The following is a 27,186-nucleotide window of genomic DNA, read 5'->3' on the forward strand; positions in this document are numbered from 1 at the left end:
TTTGTAATTAAATTTGACATGTTTTTTCTTGTTAAAGAATCATCTCAACTCATCATCTCTCTCATGGCAGAAACATCATCAACAAATTCTATTAAAATTGGTACTAAAATATTCTCAACCCAATAGCTTAAGCGGTTAGGTGAGATTCTAAGATATGATTTATATTATTATCTAATACACCGTTTCAAGTTAAAGCTTTTTGGGCTTGAAACTTATATAGGTTCACATTACCTTGTGCTTGATTTTTATCAAATAAATGGGAATAGTGAGATTCGAACTCGTGACCGCTTGGTTATCAAGGTTCTGATATCATATCAAAGAACTATCACAACCCAATAGTTTAAGCTGTTAGATAAGATCCCAAGATATGATTTATATTACTCTCTAACCTTAATTTCTAATCCAAACTCCATAACTTTTGATCAATTTTAATTTAAGTCCAAAAAAAAAAGTTAAATTATTTTCATATGTTTTGTCAATACTTTGAATTTCTCCTAGCTTCTAAAGAAGACGGTGACAAATTTAACCAAATTAGTATATATTATTTACTATCAATGTTTTCTTTACAAAAAAATCTCAAGCCAAAATTGTTAATGTATATTACAAATAATTGCATTATCAATATAGTATTATTTATTTCAAAATAATAATATGATTAAACTTGTCTCGTATAAAATCTGTTTTGATATAGTTTCAAGAAAATTAAAATAAAATATTTTTAAATTAATGTAGATTAACTTGTCTGCTTAGAAGTCGAGTCCAGTCATTGACTGTACGGATTTTAATAATAATGACTATATGACCCTTAAGTGTGAACGGAAAATCGAGATATTGAAAATGAGTAGAAAATTTTGATGACAGTTCACTCCCTATTTTCTTCTTTCCGTGGAAGAAGTGAGGAAAGAGAGAACAGAAAGATAAGTATTGTGCAGGTTACATGAATTTGCCCTTTTTTTTTTATGCTTGCCATTTGGATAAAAATTATAATTCTATTTTCAAATTAATTTTCCCCTATTTAATTTCAAGTACTTTCCTTTGGTTCCCATTTTTTTTTTCCAATAATATTCCTTCCTAATAAAAGAAGAAAATCATAGCAAATGCCCATTATTATGATAATTAACAGCTACAAACACAATTAATATGTGGTTAATATGGTTTAATCCATCTTTATATACAACCTAAACATAGAAATCATGTGAAATTCAATTAAAAAAATTAGTTAATTTAAATGATGTATTTCATTTAAGGACAAATGAAATACTTATTGTATTCCGAATAAAAGACATCTTTATATAACAATTTTTTTAATTTCAATACAAAAAAAATTAAAAATACATATAGAGGAAAAATCATTTGTTCAAATAAAAATTAGAAACTCGCATAATTATATAAGGAAAAACATTATTTTCTTTTCTTTTCTTCTTTTCTTCAAATTTTATTTCCAATTGCTTGCTACCCACGAAAAAGAAGATGGTGGGGCATATGAAACTTGTAGAAGTGCAGTGCAGTACTGTGCATTTTATGTTATATTCCTTGTTCCAAAGAAACGCGGCTTGAGCAGAAGTGCAGTGTAGTTCTTCCCTATATAAATGTGATGCCTTAACTTGCTGTCCCCGGTGCCACAGCCAGCCACACCAGTTGAGCTCCTCACTTCATATTTCGTTTTTCCTTCGAAAAAAGAACACTTGTAGTCCTCTTGTTCATCCCTCTTCAATGTCTACAGCTTCATCTTATTCAATTAATTAGAGGCCTAGCTAGGTCCTCGATTCCTGTTTTAGGAAGAGGAACGAAATATATACATGCTTCTAACAGTGAGTGTATCTTATTTTATGCTACTTTTCTTGCAGGCACGCATATTTAACGGCAAAAGATGACACCTTCTGAATATAACGTTGGAGATAGATTTAGTCCGACTAAGGAAGAACTAATAACTCATTTTCTAATGCAAAAATTACTTGGGAATGATCACCTAGTCAGCAGAATCACCCTACTTGATGTCTACCAGAGTGATCCCTGGGATTTACCTTGTAAGTAGACGATCCGTGTTTTGTCTTTCTTTCTCTTATAAATTTTCAAGTGCGGACTAGCTATCTAGTTGTGTTAACTATTTTCTAAGTTTGATTAGATTTTGCTGGGACAGATTCAGATGATGGAGAGGGATATTTCTTTTCTCCTCTCCATCCTAAGTACCCCGGCACAAATAACGGGAGAATCAATAGGTCAACAAGAACAGGTTCATGGCTAGCAAAAGGAAAGGATTATGAGATAACATCTCAACATAATGGAGAAGTAATTGGTATCAGAAGAATTTTTGTTCATTCTTGTAATAAAGATGGGATCAAGTATGTGATGCACGAGTTCAGTATACCCAACCAGGTGCGTACTCTGTGTTTATATACATGTGTGTGTGTCAAAGAGTAGAAGAAGATTATTGTTTATATTTCCATCAAACAGCTTAAGTTTAGTTTTGATAATTAAGTGATCAGGAGTTCACATCTCACCATCGTAATTATATAATTATATTAGAGCGAATTCGTATGGTTCCATCATTTTTTAGTTGTGTTTCTTTAATCCCATTTGCCGGTCCATCGTTTGTAGAATTCTCTGGTTCTGTGTAAAGTAATGAAGAAGATGCCAAGTAAGAAGAGTGGAGGAACATGTAAGAAGGTTAAAAAGAGAAAGGAGGCGGCTGAACTGCCACTGCCAATATGTAACGAGGATAATAGTACTCTATCATCTGGTCTAATGAAGAAGAAGATGCCAGATAAGAAGAGTGCAGGACCATGTAAGAAGGTTAAAAGTTCAGAAAAGAAGGCTGATCATATGCCATATAACGAGGAAAATATTACTCCAGTACCAGATGAAGGTTTTGATTTCGAAAACTGGATTACTAGTGTTATGAGTGATTATAATAATATTATCGATAATAAAGGTGAGGTAGGAGGTTCAATTTGTCGTAATCTATTCATCAAGAAACAAAAATAATAATGTCATCTTGAAAATGAATATGCAGAACAGCAGACAGAAAAATCTACATTTGATAATGGCGGAACAAATTGCCTGAAGACTTCTTCTGCTTCTGTATACCATGTCGCAGATTCTACAACTCCAGAAGATCATCAGGTGAGACTTGAGGGCGGATTCTCATGGGAAACTTTCAATCTTTACATATATAAGCCTAATGCTTGGTTTTTTTGTTTCTCTCTACAGGGAGGCCCAGAAATACTACCACATCTGCAATCATTCTCTGGTTATGATCAGCAGGATCTTAGCCTTCATGACTTCACTCTAGATGATCTACCATTGATGCTTCCAGAGCAAGTCAACACTAGCAATGGCCCTGCAGGAACTTCCATGTCCGTACCGAAGGATGATCTTTACATCTGGCTTGAACCTCTGTGGTCTTGACCAGTCGGTGGAGAGTGTTTCTTAGCTACAGTACCCTCTTGTGTACTGATAAGAAACATAAACTAGAAAATAGAAAGTAAGAAACAAACTCTCTTTTCCCCCTAAGTTGATTTGATCACTGGGGTTAATATTAACACTAGTAATCAGCAACCGATTATGTAACTTGTAGAAGTGTGTAAATAATCTTCTTCGAAAACAACCTAAATTTTTAATACCATTTAAAAATAATAAATCAAATATATTTTCAATTAATTTAAGAAATTAATAAGGTATTACATATAATATATATATTTATTTAATTAATTTCAAATTAAACAAATATAAAATGTAAAAATCCTTTTAAGCCTGATACTTGGGCCTAGCAACACAGACATTTACAGAGTTATTTTTTATTCTGTCAATGTTTTTTTTTTAAAATCTGTTAATTCAAATAAAGTATTATAATTTTAGTTAATTTTTCTTATATGAAAAAACTACATAATATCTTGATTAATAATACGAGATAGAAATTTATTTTAAATATTTTTTTTTCATGTGTTAATTAAAGATAAAAAAAAAGGGTGCAAATTACATATTTGTCTTGCATTATTGAGTTCCTAAGAAGAGAATAATCGGATTTTAGAAAATCAACTTGCAGTATAGTTAACATGTATAAATTTATTAATTTGAATAGTGTGTGTGTATATATATATATATATATATTAACTAATATACTAAAACGTGTGGGGGATTTACTGTTCCCCCGCACATAATTCACTGTGGATTACAACAGTAATCCACAGTGATTTTTCTCTCTTTTTTTTTTTTTACTTTTTTTTTCGTTTTTTTTCAACTTTCTTTTTTTTTTATTTTTTTTCAACTTTCTTTTTTTTATTTTTTTTTCATTTATTTTTTTCAATTTTTTTTTCAAATTTCTTATTTTTTCTTATTTTTTTATTTTTTTTCAAAATTATTTTTGTTGGTTTTACCTTTTAAATATTTACCTGGTTAAAATTTTTACTTAGTAATTTTTTTCTTTAAAATACTGTGAATTGCTGTGATGTTTTCTCACTTAGTTTTTCTATTTTATTTTTTTATTTTTTAAAATTATATTTATCGATTTTTTTTAATATTGAGCTGATTGAGAATTTGGTTTTGTAATTTTTTTCTTTAAAACATTGTTGATTGCTACAGTGTTTCTCCGCATGGTTTTTTTCTCCAAAATTATCTTTTTTTTATTTTATTTTTTAATATTGAGCTGGTTAAAAATTATAATTATAATATGTGAGGAAAGCACTGTAATTTTTTTAAAAAAATTATTGTTCATTCCCACATGGTTTTTTTTTAAATTTTTTTCAAATTATCCTTTTCAATTTTATTTTTTTAATATTAAGTTGTTTGTGAATTACAATTACAAGTCATTACAAATAAGGCTAAATCATGTGGGGAAGCACTGTAGCTTTCATCACAAAACACTGTGAATTGCTATAGTGTTTCCAACATGATTTTTTTTTCTTTTTTTGGTGTTTGTTTTGTTTTTTTTTCTAAAATTGTCTCTGTCGATTTTTTTAAATATTGAGCTGATTAAAAATTTAACTTTATAATTTTTCTCTTTAAAACACTGTGAATTATTGCAGTGTTTTTCCATGTGATTTTTTCTAAAATTATCTTTGTCGATTTTTTTTTAATATTTAGTTGGTTAAGAATTATAATTGCAGTAAAACTAAATCATATAAAGAAAGCGTTATAGTTTTTCTCACAAAACACTGTGGATTGCTACAACATTTTTTCTCATGGGTTTTTTTCCTTCCAAAATTATCTTTGTTGGTTTTTTTTTTAATATTAAGTTGGTAGAGAATTTAGCTTTGTAATTTTTTTTCTTTTTATTAACTGAAAAGCTAAATCATGTGGCGAAAACACTGTATCTTTCCTCACAAAACACTTTAAATTACTACAAATCATTTTATTCAGTCTCTAAGTTTTGGATCACCAACACAACCTTTTTTTTCGTCATGAAATATTTGCTCCATCATACCTTTAATTTCTATTACTTATCTAGCGCTGGTTCATAATTATAACATTATCAAATGTATTTGTTTTATAAGTCCGCGGCAGCGCGCGGGCATGTTATCTCGTGTATATATATATATATATATATATATATATATATATATATATATATATATGTCATGGTGTAGAAGGATATATTTAAGATTCAAATGACAATAAAAAAACATAATAGGTGTGTGTATGTGTATAAGTACTTACCGGAAACATCATTAATTTAAAATATAAAGACGGATGAGCTATTTATCTATATCATAATAAAAGGCATCATCTGCGAGTTATGTAATTATTATGTTATTTTGGATAGAAAAAAAATAAGAAATTGCATTTATTTAAAAATTAAATTAACACAATTACGTACCAAAAACTAAAAAAAACTGAAGGTGGCCACGGTTCATATGAACAATTAGCCTTCTGTGTAGTTTTTATTTTCAATTGTATCATTTATAGTCTAATTATATAAAATTAATGTCTAAATTAAAATACAGAAAAAATACATAAATCACCCTAAAATCATGATAATTTTTACTTTGTTTTAAAAGTTTATTTTTCAATTCCTGAGTTAAAAAGAAAAAAGAATTGTTGAAAAACGATGAAAGAAAAATGAAATTGTTGATTGTCATAATACTAAGAACAAAAATTATCAAACTTGATGTCAATAAATTTTATTTGACAAAAAGAGTTTGATGGTGGTGGGTTTTTTCTATAAACATATTTAAAAAATGAGACAGAGCTTCTTCTTGAATTTTAGGTTTGGTTGATTTTGATATTCATGGGTGATTTTAAAGTATTTTAAGATTAGTATGTAGTTTTAGAAAAACATGTTAGCTTCAAATTTTAAAAAAAAGTTAAAACCATTTTATTCTAGTCGTCCATGTTGCTTGGCCAAGCCCACACACCTGGGTTTTTTTTTAAGGCCCTGATATGTTGGGCAACTGAAATCCGCACGCCTAACTTGACCAGTTTTTTTCTTAAACAAAAAATCCTTCAACAATGGGTTTTTGATGAATTTGTTATTTTTTTTTTAATTTTATTCTTTAAGATTTGGTTGGTTTTGAATTGGTCTTTATTTTTTTATCATATAATTAAAATAAAATAAAATTGTTATTGAACTCATTGGAATACAAACCCGGATCATGGATTTAATAAGTTAACTTGGGTTAACTAGAATTAATCCAATATATCATCATCTCAATAATAATAAAAAAAAGATGACAACTTTAATTTTTTTTAAATCAAATTTTTTTTATTAGTCATCCAGGTTCTCTTTAAATTTGTGCATTTGATCTTTATTTTTTATATTATTTTTTTGTTTTTTCATTGTTTTTATTTTTAAACCTATTAAGTCATATCAAAATAATTTTTATATAATTTAATTAAAAATCTGAACCTCACAAAAACTTGAGTTGATAGTTTTTAAGTTTAAATTGTTATAACAAATTTAATAAAGTATCAAAAAAATCCCCCGCAACTTGAATATCCTCTTTTACATCATAAAAATTTTAGTTCAGTCACAGCGCCAAGTAAACTAGATTAAAAGATAATAAAAGAATAGAAACTCGCATCATTATATTATATAAGAAAAAACATCATTTTCTTTTCTTTTCTTTTAAAAATATTTCTTTCCGAGTACTTGCTGCCCAAGAAAGAAGATGGATGGGGCCTACGAAACTTGTAGAAAGGTTTTGGGAAGGCGTTGTGCTTGTTCTGCTATATTCCTTTTTCCAAATCAACGCGGTTTCAGCGCAACTGCAGTGCAGTTTTTCCCTATAAAATGTGCTGCATCTCTCTCTCCAGTGCCATACCAGGTGAGGTGCTCGCTTTTTATTTCGTTTTTACTCTTGATCTCTCTTCAGTATCTAAATCTTCGTCTACAATTAAGAGGGCCTTTTGCTAGGCCCCCCCAATTCCTGTTTTAGGAAGAGGAATGAAATACATGCTTCTATCAGTGTGAGTATATATAATTTTATCTTTTAGTTTTTTTTTTCAACTAATAACGATGTAGACAGCTGCTGTTCTTAATCATATATTTAGCATCTTGTCACTGCTTCTTGTTGTTTATAGTTCGTCTTATGCTAGCAGGCACGCATATTTAGCGGCAAAAGATGACACGCATGACAACACCTTTCGAATTTAACGTTGGAGATAGATTTAATCCGAATGATGAAGAACTAACGTATCATTATCTAATGCAAAAATTACTTGGGAATGATCACCTAGTCAGCAGAATCCCCCTACTTGATCTCTACCAGTTTGATCCGTCCGATTTACCTTGTAAGTAGACGATCCGTGTTTTGTCTTTCTTTCTCTTATAAATTTTCAAGTGCGAACTAGCTATCTATTTGTGTTAACTATTTTCTAAGTTTGATTAGATTTTGCTGGGACAGATTCAAATGATGGAGAAGGACATTTCTTTTCTCCTCTCCATACCAAGTTGGGCACAAATAACGGGAGAATCAATAGGTCAACAGGCGCTGGTTCATGGCTAGCTACAGGAAAGCATTGTGAGATAACATCTCAACATAATGGGGAAGTGAATAGTGGTATCAGAAAGATTTATGTTTATTTTAAAGATGGGATCAAGTATGTGATGCATGAGTACAGTATACCCAACCTGGTGCGTAGTGTGTGTTTATATACATGTGTGTGTGTGTGTGTGTGTGTCAGAGTAGAAGAAGTTTAGTTTTGATAATTAGTTCACATCTCATCATCTTAATTATATAATTATATTAAAGCGAAAATTCGTATGGTTCCATCATTTTTGAGTTGTGTTTCTTTAAATCCCATTTGCCGGTCCATCTTTTGTAGAGTACTTCTCTAGTTCTGTGTAAAGTAATGAAGAAGATGCCAAGTAAGAAGAGTGGAGGAACATGTAAGAAGGTTAAAAAGAGAAAGGAGGCGGCTGAGCTGCCACTGCCAATATGTAACGAGGATAATAGCACTCTAGCATCTGGTGTAATGAAGAAGAAGATGTCAGTTAAGAAGAGTGAAGGACCAAGTAAGAAGGTTAAAAGGACAGATGAGAAGGCTGATATGCCATATAACAAGGAAAATATTACTCCAGTACCAGATGAAGGTTCTGATTTAGAAAACTGGATTACCAGTGATAAGAGTGATTTTTCAACCTATAATAATATTATCGATAATAAAGGTGAGGTAGGAGGTGAAATTTTTCGTAATCTATTCATCTTGAAATCTAATCATCAAAATAATTAATGTTCTTGAAAATGAATATGCAGATCAGCAGACTGAGAAATCTACCTGTGATAATGGCGGAACTCCTGCTTCTGCATACCCTGTTGCAGATTTTACAACTCTAGAAGATCAGGTGAGACTTGAGAGCGGAGCCTCATGGGCAACTTTCAATCTTTGATAAAAGCCTAATGCTTGCTTTCTTGATTCTCTCCACAGGTAGACCCTGAAATACTACCACATCTACAATCGTTCCCTGGTTATGATCAGCTGGATTATAGCCGTTATGATCACTTCACCCAAGTTGATCCATCACTGACAGAGAAAGTCAGCACTAACAATGGCCCTGCAGGAACTTCCATGTTCGTCCCAGAGGATGATCAGTTCAACGAGCCTGAAACTTTTTGGAAATATTTGCTTTCCAATACCCTGTAATGTACCGATAAGAACAATAAACCAGAAGGTAGAAAGTAAGAAACAAACTGCCTTTCCCCCTAAGTTGGATGATCACTGGGGTTAATATTAACACTAGTAATCAGTAGCTGTTTATGTACCTTGCAGCAGAAGTGTGTGCTTTCTGTAAGTGGTTGTCTATGTTAGTTTTATTCTGTAGATGAGCAGCTTGGTTCTGCAAAGGTAGTTGAACCTCTGTATTCCATCAACTCTGTTGTCTAGTTTGATGAAATAATTATCTAGAACCAACTAATCCAGAGTTTGCATCACATTATACATTATAGCAACATGAAATCTCAAAGGAATCGTTGCATAAATAATTTTCATCATGCCATGAGAATCCAGAGCCCTCATAAACGCAGTATAAGAAGCTGTCTCAAGCTTCATACAACCCTTTTTCGTCGCCCCATACAATTCAACTTCTCTTGAAAGGGTAAAATTTACCATATCCCTAACATTCTATTCCTTTCATTGAAGTTCTTCAATTCTTTATTTATGTTTTTCATTTAATTCTTTATCTAGATACAATGCCAGTTTCAGAAGCAGATTCAAATTCTATAAATAAAGCATTCAACCGCTAACACTTCCAAAGCATGCTTCTTTTCACTGACTATGGGATCACACTTGTTTCATAAGTTGGGCTGCTCACTTCCACATCCAATGTCTACGATTTCCATCGAAACCAACTTTGAATACTAGGAACCATGGCAATATAACAGCAACGAACACATCATCCAAATCATTTAGTGTCCCAGAACATAAGAAACGGATCCAAAAGGAACAAAAGTGTTTGTTTGAAAGTACAGAAATACAAATGTAAAATAAATATGTTTTTGAGATAATTTTGAAGTGAATTTCTATCCTTTCAAATCAATCAACAGATACAGGAGGACTCATCCTCTCTTTCTCTAATGTTTTTGTCTCTTCTATCTCGAGATCGAGATAGGAACTAAATGGTTTTTAAAAGTACCTCTGAAAGCACCAATAATTGACGTGGAAGGAAGACCATGCTTTAATAATAAAATTCCAACATGTCGATGATTTATGATCAATTCAATCAAACCTTGAAGTATAAATCATCATAAAAGCAGATGAAATACGCACCACATTTTTTTCTGACTTTTCTTACAAACTATGGCATAAAACTCATATCCTAGTTGGAAAGCTTTCTTGTAAACTAGATATGAGCATAACAGTTCCCTGAACTGCATGCTATCTTCAAGTACTGCCCTTGAGTCATCCCTGTGCTGGAGAAATCCTCGGTTAATAACATTATAAGAAAATTCATCTGGAGGGCAGCCATCTTCTTCCATATTTCAGAAAGCTTCCAATGCTTCATCTAACAATCCTTCTTTATAAGTCTATTCATTATTGTGGTGTTTATATATATGAACATCACGCTCCAACCCTTTGACAAAGAGTATTTGTGAAAACAGCTCCCTTTCATCTTAATTTAAGATTCCCGGATTTGCACATGGCATCAACAAATTCCATTTGTTTGGTCAGAGAAAGCACATTCTCATAATGTCTCATTCTAACAGTTGCAGACAATAATTTATTGAATTGGATAATACAAGGGCGCCGGGGTTTACCATGAAGCATGTGATTGAAACAAGCAAGGGCATCATCAATGTTTATAAAAGAAGAAGAAGAAGAAGCATCATCTTTCTTGTGTTTTTCTCTACTCCTTTTTTTTTATTTTTTATTTTGTCAAACATGATCTTAAACGCTAAAGATTCGGTCCAGTCTCGTTAGCTAGGCTTTCCAGCCCATCCTAAAAACCGAAGCAAGCTTTATTTAAAGACACAAGAGGGCTTTAAAAAAGCAATACATGGCCCAGTGGCTTTTCTTTTTAAAACGAGTTTGGAAGGGCCTGATCCATTACCAAAAAGCAAGTATTATTTTTATCCATCAAAATAGATGTTTTGGCAACCAAAATCCCAAAACTTTCCTGCTTTTTTTTTTTAAAGAAAAAAACACCTTGCCCAGAATTAAAAATTTTCAGATAAAATTTGATACATCTAAGAATGATTTTTATTATGTAATTATAAAAACCTATATAGAATAATATTGATTTTATGATTTTCATAAAAAAAAATCAATTTCCTTAAATTTCTAACTTAATTATAAAATTTACAAAATGTAATTGATGCTCATTAAAACAACTCATTATTTTTTTAATTATAACACTTTTAAATTACAATTTCATCATATAACAACAAAATTCAATTTTTCTCAAATCCCAAACAAACCTTAACATACAAATCATTTATTAATATAACAAATTTCTCAAAAACAAATTGTAAATTAAAACACATAAATATATACGGATACTAAAAAAAACAAATCAATAAATTAATCTAAAATATAAATGGGTTATAGAAAGATGAGCGAGTCTGTTTATTTTGTGTATTGAGATGTTTACAAATCCAATGACTTATATGAATTTTTAAAAATCTTTCTTGATGCATATAAATTTATATTAATATGCTAATTAAAGACATGGAAATGATGTAACTTAAATTTAAGAACCGTTGAAGTTATCTAATGTCTACAACAATATGACAAATATAGGAAGACGTCGATGGGCACAAGTTTCTCTCTCCAAAGCGAGCATGCTTCATGAGTTCATGAGCGTGTTGCCCCATTTACTTAATTTCTTTAAGGCATTCAATGGTTAATTGTGACTAATGAAAATAACCACTTTTTAATTTTTTTAATAAGTTAGTGTTTTAAACTAATAAATCATTGTCATCAGGACCCACCAAGGTTTCGATATTCCCAATTTCCCATGGTGAATAAAAAAAAATTAAAGATTTTCAACTCCATTAATTAGCATACAAGATAGCAGAGATTTGTTCAAGAATAAATGCCAGCAACATCATCTTTGGTTGGAAGACAAAAATGTCAATGTCTTCTTCCATTAAGTAACACTATGATTTGCTTCTTTGTGTTTATCATCTAATTTCTTTGTTTAATTATGGAAGCTACTTTATAATTTCCATGAAAAGTCCGCTGTCCACTCTTTTTAAACCCTGATGCAGACGCTATTACCTTAGGATTTAGCCAAGTGTATGGTGGATATCAACCTCATTTTGCATGAGCTACACTATAAATAGCAGGTCAGAACCTGGTAATTGAATCATCAAGAGTGAACCAGCTTGAGCAAATTCAGTTTCTAAGCAAAAGCTTTCCAGGCCCCTTTATCCTATTTTACCTGCAGAAAATGTCTGGCTGTAGCTGTGGCTCTGACTGCAAGTGTGGCAGTGGCTGCAAGTAATTACTAGTTCTTTTCTTGTCAAGATTCTACTAATTAGTCCCTTTAAAGATACTGAAAAGGGCACCAATAGATTAGTTACTTATATTCTCTCTTTTTTCTCCTTGAATTTCATTAGACTATAGTCTGAAACTCACTTTTCTGTGGTTGCAATCTTCTTGTGCTTGGCAGATGTGGCATGTACCCTGACTTAGGTTTCTCAGAGAACACCACAACTGAGACAATCATTGCAGGTGTTGCACCAGTTAAGATGTATGTATCACACAATTCATATACTATTATTTTCATGCATCAAAGTTTTACTAAGTCCCAGAAGGTGGCTCTGACTCACTGGGATTCCAGTGATTAAAGATTTGGATTTCCAATTAATATTCTACTCTTATATTTAAGATCCAAAAATGTTGTCTGAATAATATAGTATTTTAGAACACAAATGTTGTGTTTACTGATATTGTTTTGCTATTTCTGCAGGTTCTATGAGAGGTCTGAGATGGACTTCGGTGCTGAGAATGGCTGCAAGTGTGGATCAAACTGCACCTGTGATCCATGCTCCTGCAAATGAGGACACATGGACATGGTTCCAACAAAGCAGTAGTTAATCTATCAGTTGGTCAGCTCATGTTTGTATAATGGTGCTTGTTGTTAAATAATAATAAACAGCAAAGGGTTCCTATAAATCCTTTGTCTTGTGTACGCGTCACTGCTTTGTTGGCTGCTTCAACTTTCAAGGTGTTTTCATGTATGCTTGGAAACTTGAACTATGTGGAGTTGATGATTATTAATGAAAATGCTTAATTAGTTTCTGTTTTAATGGTTGTAAACCTTTTCTTCTCTTTTACCTATAGATCATAGACTTCTTCTTACCTGCTTTGACAGTATTGATTTGGCCATTCCAAATATGCTGATAACAGCGGAAAAAAAAATTAAATCACAATATAAAATAATATAAATTATATTTTAAAATCTCACTTATCAGTTTAAATTTTTAAATTAAATTGAACTTTTAATATAGTATTATTGATGACCAAACGATCACAAATTCAAATCTAACCATTCTAATTTATTTGATAAAAATTTAAGTACAAGATAATATAGACATATGTAAATTTAAATCACTTGAGGGGTGTTAGAGAATAATATAAATTATATTATGAGATTTCACCTATCAACTTAAGTTTTTGGGTTAAATTAATTTTTTAATATAAAATTTAATAATTAAAATTAATTAATAACATAAAATAATATAAATCTATAAAAAAAAAATTAAAAATTATTATTTAACAGTTTAACCTAATCTTTCACATCCAACTAGACGTTCCAGTCACGATCTATTTTGACATTTTTAACAAGTTTTGTGCCGTGATGGTCTTATCATGTCCGATTATAACATTGAAGTCTACAAGCATACAACCATATGAATCCAACCAGAAGAAGCTTTCCTATGAAAAATCACTTTGTTTACAACCGCATGTTCGGGCGTGTGCAGTACAAAATGTTCATAATATTCCTAAAATAAATGTTTTTAATAAAATAAAATAAAAATTATATCAACTAATAAATTATTAAAAAAAAAATATTAACACTAAAGATGGAATGCTGAAAGATAAATGCAGTTGTTGTCTTGTTGACATGGGGCATTCTTCGAATTTTAATTAATTCTATTTAATTATATGGCAATAAAAATGGAGTTTTAGCACAACTACAATAATTTAATAACTACAGCATACATAAGATTGATTGGTAGTGAGCCTTTGTCTGTATTTAGCAAATTGATCCTTATATTTGCATGTAATTTCTTTGGCGTGTGGGATGCGAATGCTGCCAAGATGATACGTGAAAGTTAAATATAATTCATGCACCATTACAGAACATGATCCAAGGTGATATTTGTGACTTGCACGTCACGATGCCCAACTCACTAAGAACGGATCTTACTCTAATTCTATTAACACTTTTTCTCTTTTATTTGTTTTTTTCTCTTTTAAAAATAATTAATAATACATCAGTAATTACGTACTTTCGTAACCTGGTGATCCCTCCTGAGAAGCAGGGAAGGGAAAGTAAAGTTTAATTTCAAGTTGAATTCATCATGGTAATTCTTGAAGGCAAAGAAGAACAAAGATGCAAGGATTACTATAGCTATATAGAGTTTCAGTTCCATTTAGAGATATTCACATGGAGAGGATAAGTAGAAACTAAACTTCAGATTACACAATCCACCAAGCCCATCACACAACACAATTTCTTAAACGGGAAACAACCTTCCCTTTTGCACTTGAGACTGGAGAAATTGGGTAGAAAAATCAAGCATCGGACCAATGTATTTCCATTTCGCCCCATTGGTTTAATGGCACTTCCAGCGCCGTCCAAACAGCCTTAGATGCATCAACAATGTTGTTAGGACAAGGAGGCTGGTAATCATGGTCAGCATCACACCCCATAGTAGAGTCACATTCATCGACTACCATGGCTTTGACACTCCTTCCATTACCATAGATGTTGATATAATTCAAGCACCTACTCTTGTGATTAAACCATCCTGTCGAAAGTGCGACGACCGGTGTGTCATCAGAATGGTACTGATTGTCACATTCTGATGGCGCGCCACCATCTCCACCCTTCTCGAAACTATTAAGAGTTAGAGTTGCCTTTGTGTGATTAGTCGCTGGTGGTGAGCATTTGTAAGTGGTGTAAAGCCTTCCTTTTATACAGCAAAGAGAGTCATTCTCTTCATTGCATTGTCCTTTAGGAGCCTTTCTCCCCATTATCTTACCGCTAGGCCTGCAGGTCTGAGCCTCAACACATAAAGAACTTGCAAAAAGAAAGGACAGGCAAATGAGAAGAACACTAGACCAAACCTGCTTCTTCATATTTTCTTTCCTCTACTATTGTTTTAGATATGGTTTGGAGTGAAGAACTTGCATTAGTGCAATACTTTATATACATATTAGCCTCTCAAAATGGATGAAATCAAGACATTATTGTGGTCTTTTCATTTTTAACAATCTTCTCAGACTGTTATCTCAGCTCCTTGTTCAGTATTACGAAGTATCAAGACTCGATCGATGTGACATACTGGCATGGTGTCTTCGTTTGATCAACCAAGCAATCTACTAAGACATGAAGCAAATCTGAATTTTCTAATACGTTGATCTCTAATTAGTCAAGACAGGCCGCATAAAAAAACCCATCACAAATCATTGGGCCGTAATAGTTAAGTTAATAGAATAATTAGAAAAATATTATAATCTTTGCTGCATGTGAATGGGATTCATTTACCTTCAAAACCTGATGCCTTATTTTGTTTTTTCTACTCTAGCAGGCTCCTAGCATAAAAATATTCCTAATTCCAAGTAGTTGGTCATCAATCTATCATTCTCAGACTAGCATGAGTGTTTGAGCAGGCCAATGTTATACATTACCCCTTTGAGAGATCCTGAATTGCATAATCAACAGTTCAACACAGTAAAATAGAAAGGAAGCGAGAATCATGAAGAGTTCTTGCTTAAAATCTTCCATACTCCTTCTGGTCATTCTTCTGTTCGCAGAGTATTGTTAAAAAAATTAATGAGGCTCATAAATGTCAACAAGTGGCAAAGTGGTGGGAAAGAAACTCCCACCTGAGGAGAATGACTCGGATCTTTGTGTTCCAGGCAAAGTCCTACTCAACCTACAAATGTTCGCCGCCAGTCTCTAGCCATACCAGGCCTTCCTGACATTCAATGTCTTTGAAGAAAGTGGAGATTCCCCACCTTACTGTGACGAAAAGTTCCATCCTAATGATACACCAGTTGTGGCATTATCAACTGGATGGTACGATAATGCTAGTAGGTGCCTTAAACACATCAATGTAACTGCTAATGGGCATAGCGTGCTGGCCTTGGTGAATGTGACTCAACTGTGGGTTGCGATAAAGATCATGATTATGAACCTCCTTATGCTAACAACGTTGTGTCTGCCTCAATTAGTGCTGTATGGAAAGCCTTAGGTGTGCCTCATGATCAATGGAGTGGTCTGAAAACACATGGTCCGATGCTTAATTGAATTTCAATTTGTGCCTTGCATGTTAAAAGAATGCGCGCAGTTTATTTCTTATTTCCTATGTTGCTTTATTTCCAAGTGCATGTCAGGATTCAGGAGTGTAGCGTGGTGAATTTATATGGTATAATCCATTTTACTCGCTAAATATCTCTAGTAAATGGTTTTAAAATCTTAATTCAAAAGATTACTGAAAGTTAGGCATGGAAATTTAGTGGCTCTCTTCACTGTCTGAATCAAGGTGTCTCATTTTCAAATATGCTGCAAACAAAGGTGTGGGATTCGATTTTGGGAAGAGATTAAAAGATGCAAGGTTATAAGAATTTTGCCAACATCACTAGATTTCTGTGAAGGACAATATTGCAAAATATACAGTTTCTAGTCTTGCACATGGAGATGTTCTGATTCCTGATGACCCATTTCCTAGTTGTCATACGGGTGCTGTATTATCAACCTCAATGTCCATGTATTTGTAAGTTGCAAACCTTCATTTTCCTGGTTGAATCTGTGCTTTGAAAATTGCCATCTAGCAATGGCAGCTTAATCATTCCCTTGCTGCAAACGCTTCACCGCCTGAAACGATTTTAATGGCATTGTCAGTGGTAGGGAATTGCCTAGCTTCAAAGTTTTGGCTATTTCATTTCCTTTTCTGTTTCATGTTTTGACATATACATGATAAAGAATTCCAATGGTAGCTACTCTTGGACTAACCTTTGGCCCAATAACTGGCCTTTTGCTTCGGAACTAGAATTTTTTTGCCTAGAACTCGCTCATCTTCAAAGCTTTATATTTCCCAAGGGTGCTGTGAAAAGAAGTTCCTTAAGAAGCCTCTGCCTCCTGTGCTTGCATGCTTTTTTTCTCTCTCACATCCTTGTTTTTATTAGCTAGGCAGAGGGAAAAATTGAATTTCTAATCTCTGCATCAATCCAGGCTATGTATTGACAACTTCTCTTTGGATTTATTGAATAAATGTTTAGTTGAGTGCAAGAAGTTTATAGTTTTGCAAGCAAAGTCTTTTGCTAATATTGTTTGAGAAACTGTCACTTCACATTTTTCTTAAAGACTTCGAAGACATCTTTTATTGGTTTATTGTCATCCAATTACACATGAGCCAGTTTGTTTTCTTACAGAATTGACCACAATCTCCTTAGAATATTGATTATGAATTTGAGGATTCTTTTCCCAGGGGAGTACCCCTTCCTGTCTTTTAATCTTCGTAAACTACAAGCCATCTTCCAAGATTTGAGATGAAACATCTGAATTGTGCTCATGTCGATAATATTTATGAACAACACTTTAAGACGACGTAGTACTTCTATGCAGAATAACATCTGCAGAATCAATTATGACATGTTCCTTGTTTGAAAATGTTATTTAAACAGAAAAATATTGGAGTTTCATATAATTTTAGGAGATGTCATTTCATTTGAAAACCATATAAATATGGGCTTGAGTGGCAGAATACACAGAGGGGATTGGAGCAATAAGGTGAAGAACCAGTAGCCATGACATGGATCAGTAGGAAAGTTCTGTGATATGTAAGATCAGCAAGAATATTATCTGCCTTTCTGATGATGCCACTTGAAAGACACTGAATCTTGAAAAATGATCATTAGTTGACATCTTATTTTTCATATAGCTTCCCTTGAAGGACTAGGAAAGCATGCTGATTAAAACAATTATAAACAAAGCATGTACCAAGGCAAAATCTTCTAATAGGGCTACCTATAAACCAGACAAGAGAAAACGTGAAGGAGAGGCGATGATGATTTTCGTAACTCAAGTCACAATACATGATAGCCTGCTAGGCCTTTTCAAGCAGAGGATTAAGGAAAGTGTAAATAGAGTGGAGCAACAGAATTATGTAAGTTATCAGTGCAATCAAACCAGCAACTAATGCTCCTGTTACTTGGTTGCAGTACTTGGTGACTTGGCCGCAGACAGGTAGCCAACCTGCACGAGAATTCCCATTCTTTCCCACCTGAGCAACCGCCAAGGCCGCCGAAATGCTTGAAATGAGCAACATGGTGAATACCTACTTGAAGCAACAAAAGAAACGGCAATTACTACCAAAAAAATTCCGGTCAGAATTCTTTCCTGTATTCTTCAGTTCCTGAAATCATAGTGTAAGTGTACTATAGCTTGTAGCACTAATGTTTGATATAAGGCTCAGTGTGCTGCATAATTACCAAATCCAAGGCAAGAACTAATCGCCAGAGTGGACTCCCTGGAAGATGAAACAGAACAAGAAAACCATAGACAGTAACAATTGCATTTGCTATCACAAAATACCTGCAGAAGCCCTTTTCAGTAGTCAAGACAAAGGTACAAGCAAGTATAACTGTAGAAGAATAGTTGATTAAACTTACTTGAAGGCTGGTGTGTCAGTGTACTTTGCTTCATATGATACTGCAAAGAATGTACCCTTCTCATGGCTTGTTGCCATGATAATCACTGCTGCAAGTGTGGCACCAACGGCAATAAGCCTTAGCAGGAGGCTGAGTAGCCTCTTGGGCTTCATCATTGATACTAACTTGAAAGTTTGAGTGCACTAGAAGCGTTGAGAGTTGTTGTTTGTAGACAAAGCTGGAATATAAAGCAGAATTGATGAAGGCAGTACGTTTCTTTATACGGTTGTCAGCTATGAAGGCAGAAATGAAGGGTGGTGGTGACTGGTGCGCTAGTTTTGGTCCTTGCTTGTGCTTTGTTAATTAGTTGAATTCCCCACCCGTCACCAACACCGTCCAGTAAGGTTTTTTTCTACTTTTTCTGCCATGCAGACTTTAAGGGCATGCAGCCTATGGCTTATATTGGCTTGTGGAGTTGGTTTTTCTTGATGTGGATGAATTTCATATGGCTATGAATGATTAAAAGAGGAAGAATCCATATTGAACCCTGTCCCAATCCATGCTTTAGGTAATCAGTAATCTATCATCTGACGACTTATAAGTGATTTATGTATGAATATGCAAGTAAAAGCTTAGAAATACATGGCCATGGACATGTCATTTAATTTGACCTACCAACTAATAGCACTATAATACATCATATCCCAAAATGCATATTTGAAATTCCTCTCCCTTAAATACCAATTAATCAAGAAGATCAACAATATATGAGTCTCCACCCTAAAAGATTGGCCCCACCTCAAATCACTCTAATCTCAAATTTCAGGTATCTTCAAATAATGAATCTCTAATGACATGAAAAGTGATAGTAATGGAAGCGATGATGTTAATAATGGTTTCTTCCTTAACAAGCTAAAAGTTGAGGAAAAAAACATCAAAGATGTTAAAAAACAAATATTGATTTAGACAATGTTTGTTAATATCATCACAAAAATAAATTTATTCAGGAATTTTATATATATAAAGTGAATTTGAGATTTACAATTCATAACATGCTATAAGTCAATAGAACAAGAATAATTTGATTCTTTTTTATGTAAAATTTAATATAAACCGATTAAAATTACAATATTATTAAAACTGATACTAAAAAAAAGAGATGGGTAGTCTTAATTAGACATCAAAAAAATCGAGACAAAAACAATTACTTGAACTTTAGTTATTTTTAACTTAGAGAGACTGATGCAGAGTTTTATATTACTTATTATGTTTTATTATTTAGTTTTATAATTTTTTTTAATCCAGTTTAGTTCTAAAACTATTATAAATATATTTATCTAATTTATATTTTAGCATAGACTTAAATGAATAAAATAAAAAATTTAGGTTTATTCTTATAAATTTAGTGTTCTTGGCCTTTATGAATTTTTTCTTGTAATAAATCAGGTTATCTTTTCCTCCCCGGTGCCTCACTCTTTTAATTGTATATGATTTATTAACATACGTAGGTTTTATTCCGAGCAAGAACGGCATGATGTCACGACTGGAACCAAAGAAGATGAGGGCTAGCGCAGAAGAAGAGGGATTTAATTCAAATCAAGCATAAAACGACAGCGTGGGAAGGAAGCGGTAAAGAATTTAAAACATTAGTTAAACGGTTGCGTTTCATGCAGCCCGGATAGTTTAAATGAAATAATCAAGCCACATGTAATGGCTAGGGAAAATATAGAATTAAGGGAACAATTTGGTATGATAAATACCCAAGGATGTAACAGAAACATTCCAACTTTTGATATAACAGAATTCAGTATCTTTTCCTAAATTCTCTCCCTCTCAATCAGTGTGTAGGGAAAACCCCATGCTGAACGTATGACCTGTTCTTCCTCACTCCTTCAAAACTTCTTCTTCCCTCCCATGGTAGTTTGATCATCCTCTAGAAAACTAACTTGCAGCAAAGTGGTATCAGAGCTTCATCTTTGGATCTCCTCAAAATGCCTCCAGAGACCAGGTCCCAAGATGTGAGAAGGTGTGACGGTTCCTTGGAAGCTGCTAACCAAAGAATCGATGGAATAGAAATCAAACTGAACACACAGTCGGATGATCTTGGCCAACTCAAGGCTATGATGAAAGAAATAGCTACTCAGCAGATTGCGATAAAACACACCCTACAAACTCTCACTAGAGAGACTAGCTCCTCCCAAAGGCCCCATGCTCCTCAACCGCCTACAACAACCTGCAGTCAAGGGTGGGTTGGAGAAGGTTCACAAGGGTCTTACAGGTTTCACAAGCCCAAGAGGAATTTTCCAACATTTGAAGGCGAAGATGTGCATAAGTGGTTGTATAAATGCAATCAGTATTTCGACCTTGAAGAAATAGCAGAGCCAGACAAATTGAAACTGGCCTCCTACTACTTGGATGGGTTGGCACTGTATTGGCACCAGAACTTCATCAGAAACTTGGAAGGACAGGACACGACTTGGGCAGATTATGTTGAAGCCCTGTGCTGCCGGTTTGGAGGACAAAAGGACCCCTTGGAGGAGTTAACAAAACACAAACAAGCTGGGAATCTTGAAGACTATATCAAGGAGTTTGACATGCTCTGGAATAGAGCTCAGGTATCTGAAAAGCAAGCCTTAGTATTTTTCTTGGGAGGGTTAGAGACTGAGATTAAGAACTTAGTAAAAATGTTTGAACCCAAATCTCTCAAACAAGCATATAACCTAGCTAGGCTCCATGATAACACACTCACGTATAGAAGAAACACTCCCCATTACACTAAACTTCCAGCTCAAACAAACACTTACCAACACAACCAAAGGCTAGCTTACCCCACTCCCTCCAGCAGTTCAACTTCCAACTCCACCTTCACTACGTTTAAATCTTCCCAGCCTGCCTTACTACCTACCCCTAACAGGCCACCATTCAACAACGCAACTGTCAACTCCAACCCCAGACCCTCCAGACCTATTAGAACCAGGGAGATGGATGAGCGTAGAGCCAAGGGATTATGCTTTTGGTGTGATGAAAAATTTGTACCAGGACATAGATGCAAAAACCGAAAGCTATACTCACTATGCATCATCGAAGACGAAGAAGAAAACTCTGAAGAGGAGGAAACCATTGAAACCATGAATGTAGAAGCCCTTACCCCTCATCTGTCATTACATGCATTGCAGGGCACCACGGGGTGCCACACCATCAAGGTATGGGGCAAACTAGACAAATGCCCTATATTCATTTTGATTGACTCAGGCAGCACCCACAACTTCCTTAATGCCAACCTCGCCAGTAAACAGAATTGTCTCCTAACACCCATCAAACCTATGCTAGTAGAAGCAGCAAATGGGGGTACCATGTCTTGTACTAAGCTCTGCAAGAACCTACAGTGGAAAATGCAAGGCGTCCAGTTCCAGGCGGATGTTTTTGTAATGCCTTTACAAAGCTATGATATGGTCCTAGGCATACAGTGGTTGAAGTTACTGGGAAATGTATTAGCCAATTACGAAGACAAATGGATGAATTTTTGGTGGGAAGGAAATGAAGTGACACTAAAGGGGGACAATCCTATACTCACCCAGTCCATTCGACTGGAAGAGTTAAGTGGACTACTTGCACGTAAAACACTGCTGGCAGAGGTGAATATTTGCAGTCTAAGAGTGCTGGAGGTGGAGGGCACAACACTCAGCTATCAGGAAGGGTACCTTCCTTCCCAGCATGCAGAGGAGTTTCCAATTCAGGCACTATTGGATACTTATTTCCATATTTTCAGAGAACCAGTAGAACTACCTCCTGCCAGAGGACATGATCATAGGATACCTCTGAAGGATGAAAACCTGACAGTCAACCTAAGGCCATACAGATACTAAGGGTTGTAAAAGGATACCTTGGAGAAACTAGTGGCTGAAATGCTAGACGCTGGAATTGTTCAACCAAGCCACAGTCCGTTTGCTTCTCCAGTAGTGCTAGTCAAGAAAAAAGATCATACATGGCGATTTTGTGTGGACTTTCGCGCTCTCAACAAGCTGACTGTAAAAGATAAGTATCCCATCCCTATTATTGATGAATTATTAGAAGAATTGGAAGGAGCAACCATTTTCTCTAAAATTGACTTAAGGGCAGGCTACCATCAGATTCGAATGGACCCTAAAGATGTGTATAAAACTGCATTTCGCACTCACAATGGCCATTTTGAATTCCTTATCATGCCTTTTGGGCTCTCTAATGCCCCAGCAACCTTCCAGAGTTTAATGAATGACATCTTTAGGCAACATTTGAGGAAGTTCATTTTAGTTTTTTTTGACGATATATTGATCTATAGCAAGAGCCGGACAGACCACTTGCATCACCTTACTGTTGTGTTTGACCTATTATGTGCCAACCAGCTTGTTGCGAAGAAGGAGAAGTGTGTATTTGGCAGCAATCAGATGGAGTATTTGGGCCACATTATCACCAAAGAAGGAGTGGCCACCGACCCTAACAAAGTGGTAGCAATGATGAATTGGCCTATTCCTACTAATATCAAACAACTACGGGGATTTTTGGGGTTGACTGGTTACTATAGGAAGTTTGTGAAGGGGTATGGGGAACTCTGCAGACCCCTTACTCAGCTGTTGAAGAAGGGCTCCTTCAACTGGACTAGTTCGGCCACTATGGCCTTCAATCAATTAAAGGACGCCATGGCTAATCCCCCTGTTCTGACGTTGCCAAACTTCGACAAGACTTTTGTCGTAGAGACAGATGCATCAGGAGTGGGTATGGGAGCAGTTTTGATGCAAGAAGGGCATCCACTCGCTTTTATCAGCAAAGCCCTGGGACCTCGACAACTAAATCTATCAGCATATGAACGGGAGCTATTGGCCATTGTCTATGCTGTCACTAAATGGAAGCATTACCTAAGAGGAAGACGCTTCCTAATCAGAACCGACCACTCAAGTCTCAAATTCCTACTCGATCACAAGGCAACTCATGAGGCACAACAGGTTTGGTTAACTAAACTCTTAGGCTTTGATTATGATATAGAGTACAGGAAGGGCAAAGACAACTTGGCAGCAGATGCTCTTTCCAGGATCTCAAGCACAGAATTGAGTGCCTTAACCCTATCCTCCATCTCCACCAATATCATGGAGGAAATCAGACAGACCTGGGCAGCTGATCCAAACTTACAGAGAGTCATTAAGGAAGTGAGAAAGGATGCCAACTCGCATCCTGCCTATGCATGGGTCAATAACACTCTCCTCCGGAAATGGAAGGTAGTGGTGGGTCGAGACTCACAACTACAAACTAAGCTCACCAGCTTTTACCATGACTCTGCAGCTGGAGGACATTCAGGAGCCACGGTCACTGCAAAGAGACTGGGGCAGGTATTCTACTGGAGAAAGTTACAGAAATTGGTAAGGCAATATGTCCGCGAATGCTCCATTTGCCAACAAAACAAGACCGAGAATGTGAAGCTTCCAGGACTTTTACAACCTCTACCCATTCCTATTGCCCCCTTCATTGACATTAGCATGGACTTCATTGAAGGCCTACCCAAATCTGAAGGGAAGGAAGTCATCCTGGTAGTAGTCGATCGGTTTAGCAAATATGCCCATCTCATGGCTCTCTCCCACCCCTACTCTGCCCCCACTGTAGCTAAGGTCTTCATGGAGCATGTCTACAAACTCCATGGAATGCCAGCCACCATAGTAAGCGATAGAGACAGCATTTTTCTCAGTCAATTTTGGAAGGAATTGTTCAAACACCAGGGCGTCAATCTGCACTACTCCACCGCCTATCATCCCCAATCGGATGGCCAGACAGAGGTGGTTAACAAGTGTATCGAAGGGTACCTCCGATGCATGACAGGGAATGCCCCAACCTTATGGGGAAAATGGTTGAGTGCTTGCGAGTGGTGGTACAACACCAACTACCACACTTCAACAAAGAAGACACCTTATGAGATACTCTATGGCATGGTACCACCAATTCACATTCCCTACACTCATAAGGACTCCCCAGTTGAGGCTGTGGATCACTACCTCACACAACGCGAAGAAATGTTCAAAGAAATCAGAAGTAATCTCCTACAATCTCAACACAGAATGACCCAGCAAGCCAACAAGAAAAGAAGCGAACGAAGTTTTTTGGTGGGGGATTCAGTGTATGTCAAACTACAACCTTACAGACAACACTCCGTTCACAAGAGAGTTTCCCACAAGCTATCAGCCAAATATTATGGTCCCTATACAGTTATTAAGAAAATTGGCACCGTAGCATATGAATTACAGTTACCTGCTACAGCGGCGGTTCACCCCGTCTTCCACGTCTCCCAGCTCAAGAAACACGTGGGCCATCATGTCGTCCACTCCGATCTTCCCAATCCTCCGCATCGATCCCTGTTGCAGCCTCTACAAATCATCAAGAGAAGAATGATTAAACAAACCAATACAGCGATTACTCAATTTTTAGTAGTATGGAAGGACATACCTTTGACAGAAGCCACCTGGGAAAATGCTGAAGAGTTCTGCTTCCGATTTCCTGAGTTTCACCTTGAGGACAAGGTGGTGGTCATGGAGGGGGCATTGTCACGACTGGAACCAAAGAAGATGAGGGCTAGCGCAGAAGAAGAGGGATTTAATTCAAATCAAGCATAAAACGACAGCGTGGGAAGGAAGCGGTAAAGAATTTAAAACATTAGTTAAACGGTTGCGTTTCATGCAGCCCGGATAGTTTAAATGAAATAATCAAGCCACGTGTAATGGCTAGGGAAAATATAGAATTAAGGGAACAATTTGGTATGATAAATACCCAAGGATGTAACAGAAACATTCCAACTTTTGATATAACAGAATTCAGTATCTTTTCCTAAATTCTCTCCCTCTCAGTCAGTGTGTAGGGAAAACCCCATGCTGAACGTATGACCTGTTCTTCCTCACTCCTTCAAAACTTCTTCTTCCCTCCCATGGTAGTTTGATCATCCTCTAGAAAACTAACTTGCAGCACATGACTTTCTCCAAATGATAAGAAGCAAACAGCATGAATTATCACCAAGAAAACGAATGTTGAATGAACCCAGAAACGTGCTAAGCTTACAAAATAAGTTTGGCATGACCTTCATTTTCATATTCAATATTTACTGCAACACAAAGAATGATCCAATTCAATACAGAAAATCTTGTTCTTTGAGATAGTGGAAGAAATTAAAGTTGAAGTTTGCAACAATTTAATGAGAATTGTAAAGAATTAGCGATGAGGAGAAATGAAAAGAAGTGGCATAAAAAAATAACATGAATATATTAAAAAATAAGTCGTAGATTTGGAGGAGGATACAGAAGAATCCTTGCATCTTGACAATTACATGTTGTTTTCATTATTGACCTGTAACTTCTTCGATTTTTCATCACTAACCTCTAACGTTGTCATTGTCCAAGGCAAGGTTTTACCAGAATAGTCAATACAATCTTGATTGTTTAAATAAAAAAGATTAATTTTCTTTTCGCAGATTCATTGGGTTTGTAATTTTTTTTATTTACTTCTATCTCATTTTGTTTTATTTGTTTAATTCTACTGTTTTTTTTCAATTTTATTATTTCTTTAGCGAGTATGTTTGTCCAATTCTTATCAAGTTTAACACTTGACTTGGAAGGAAGGTTTGCATGAACATAAAATAATAATTGCAAAGCTCAAATTAAGAAATTAAATTGATAAAAATTCTATTAATAAGTTAAAAAAAAAAACAGATAAACCATGCAGGTGGTTTAACCTTTATACGAAGAAGCCCTTCAAGAGAATTATACTTTAATAATTAAGGTACCTTTATACGAACTTGTAGTATCATTGAAGAGATCATGCAACGGAGCCTCAAATCAATACCTCTCAATCCTATAATTAATAAATATATCTTAATGTGCTTTTTTGCACAAAATTTTAGAAATAAAAAATTAATCAATTCGCCTTTGTTTTAAAAATGTTATTAAACTTTTACCCCAGTTAATATTATTTATATAATTAAATATTTGTTTTGAGTAAAATTAAAAATTGTTTTCTTGAAATATTGGTAAAATCATAAATGATTTTTTTATTAAATTATTCATCTTTCTAAACACATAATTAGCTTCTTCTTTTTTACCAAGAATAAAATGGCATGGCTTCATTAAATATTTCAACATTTTTTTTATGGATCATATATGTTACACGGTAGATCTATTATTTCTTGATTTATTTCGATGAAGAAAGAAGATTTGTGTATGAAAAGGCTCCCGTTAAATGAATAAGTTAAATTACTCTCTATATAAAGCTTTTGGCATATAGAACTCATGAAACACAAAATAATAATAATAATAATAATAATAATAATAATAATCATGTTTCTTCAAGGGGAAAGAGTCATCATAATTGGATCCAGACCTGCTTCTCGTTTGAAAAAATCCAAATCGAGGAAAATCC

The 27,186-nt window shown here is 34.6% G+C and overlaps 4 protein-coding genes and 1 pseudogene across 14 annotated transcripts; 3 read left to right on the forward strand and 2 right to left on the reverse strand.

Moving 5' to 3' along the window:
* The first annotated feature begins 1,547 nt into the window (after positions 1-1,547).
* Positions 1,548-9,352, forward strand: LOC18108554 (NAC domain-containing protein 71). Of its 11 annotated transcripts, XM_052449634.1 has the most exons (7): positions 1,548-1,637; positions 1,848-2,027; positions 2,126-2,219; positions 7,918-8,071; positions 8,263-8,605; positions 8,694-8,782; positions 8,866-9,352. In XM_052449634.1, the coding sequence occupies exons 2-7, from the start codon at positions 1,871-1,873 to the stop codon at positions 9,079-9,081; spliced, it is 1,053 nt and encodes a 350-aa protein (XP_052305594.1). In that variant the 5' UTR covers positions 1,548-1,637; positions 1,848-1,870; the 3' UTR covers positions 9,082-9,352. The 11 variants fall into 11 exon arrangements, with proteins under 11 accessions (XP_052305594.1, XP_052305595.1, XP_052305597.1 ...); XM_052449635.1 differs by lacking the exons at positions 1,548-1,637; positions 7,918-8,071 and adding an exon at positions 2,599-2,793 and having other exon boundaries at positions 1,770-2,027; positions 2,126-2,376; positions 8,461-8,605; XM_052449637.1 differs by lacking the exons at positions 1,548-1,637; positions 7,918-8,071 and adding an exon at positions 2,599-2,793 and having other exon boundaries at positions 1,777-2,027; positions 2,141-2,376; positions 8,461-8,605.
* A 5,256-nt stretch (positions 9,353-14,608) lies between these two features.
* On the reverse strand, positions 14,609-15,272 carry LOC18108556 (kiwellin-1). The gene has a single exon (XM_006371498.3). The coding sequence runs from the start codon at positions 15,244-15,246 to the stop codon at positions 14,680-14,682; it is 567 nt and encodes a 188-aa protein (XP_006371560.1). The 5' UTR covers positions 15,247-15,272; the 3' UTR covers positions 14,609-14,679.
* A 684-nt stretch (positions 15,273-15,956) lies between these two features.
* LOC18108557 (kiwellin-1-like) lies at positions 15,957-16,420 on the forward strand (annotated as a pseudogene).
* Positions 16,421-18,012: 1,592 nt separating this feature from the next.
* On the reverse strand, positions 18,013-19,489 carry LOC18108558 (CASP-like protein 1C2). The gene is made up of 3 exons (XM_006371500.3): positions 18,784-19,489; positions 18,604-18,706; positions 18,013-18,449 (listed from the first exon to the last, which is right to left on the reverse strand). The coding sequence occupies exons 1-3, from the start codon at positions 18,936-18,938 to the stop codon at positions 18,219-18,221; spliced, it is 489 nt and encodes a 162-aa protein (XP_006371562.2). The 5' UTR covers positions 18,939-19,489; the 3' UTR covers positions 18,013-18,218.
* A 1,264-nt stretch (positions 19,490-20,753) lies between these two features.
* Positions 20,754-22,628, forward strand: LOC112325246 (uncharacterized). The gene has a single exon (XM_024591214.1). The coding sequence runs from the start codon at positions 20,754-20,756 to the stop codon at positions 22,626-22,628; it is 1,875 nt and encodes a 624-aa protein (XP_024446982.1).
* Positions 22,629-27,186: the final 4,558 nt, after the last annotated feature.

This window comes from Populus trichocarpa, chromosome 19 (assembly GCF_000002775.5).
Source record: "Populus trichocarpa isolate Nisqually-1 chromosome 19, P.trichocarpa_v4.1, whole genome shotgun sequence".
Lineage (NCBI taxonomy): Eukaryota > Viridiplantae > Streptophyta > Magnoliopsida > Malpighiales > Salicaceae > Populus > Populus trichocarpa.

Excerpts from the sequence above, each read along its gene's own strand:
- LOC18108558 (XM_006371500.3), bottom strand. The coding sequence starts at position 18,938 with ATGATGAAGCCCAAGAGGCTACTCAGCCTCCTGCTAAGGCTTATTGCC. Across the intron at positions 18,707-18,783 it reads ACTGACACACCAGCCTTCAA|GTATTTTGTGATAGCAAATG; the intron begins GTAAGTTTAATC and ends GGGCTTCTGCAG. Across the intron at positions 18,450-18,603 it reads TAGTTCTTGCCTTGGATTTG|GTATTCACCATGTTGCTCAT; the intron begins GTAATTATGCAG and ends TGCTTCAAGTAG.
- LOC112325246 (XM_024591214.1), top strand. The coding sequence starts at position 20,754 with ATGCCTCCAGAGACCAGGTCCCAAGATGTGAGAAGGTGTGACGGTTCC.
- LOC18108554 (XM_006371496.3), top strand. The coding sequence starts at position 7,560 with ATGACACGCATGACAACACCTTTCGAATTTAACGTTGGAGATAGATTT. Across the intron at positions 8,072-8,262 it reads AGTACAGTATACCCAACCTG|AGTACTTCTCTAGTTCTGTG; the intron begins GTGCGTAGTGTG and ends CATCTTTTGTAG. Across the intron at positions 8,783-8,865 it reads TTACAACTCTAGAAGATCAG|GTAGACCCTGAAATACTACC; the intron begins GTGAGACTTGAG and ends TTCTCTCCACAG.
- LOC18108556 (XM_006371498.3), bottom strand. The coding sequence starts at position 15,246 with ATGAAGAAGCAGGTTTGGTCTAGTGTTCTTCTCATTTGCCTGTCCTTT.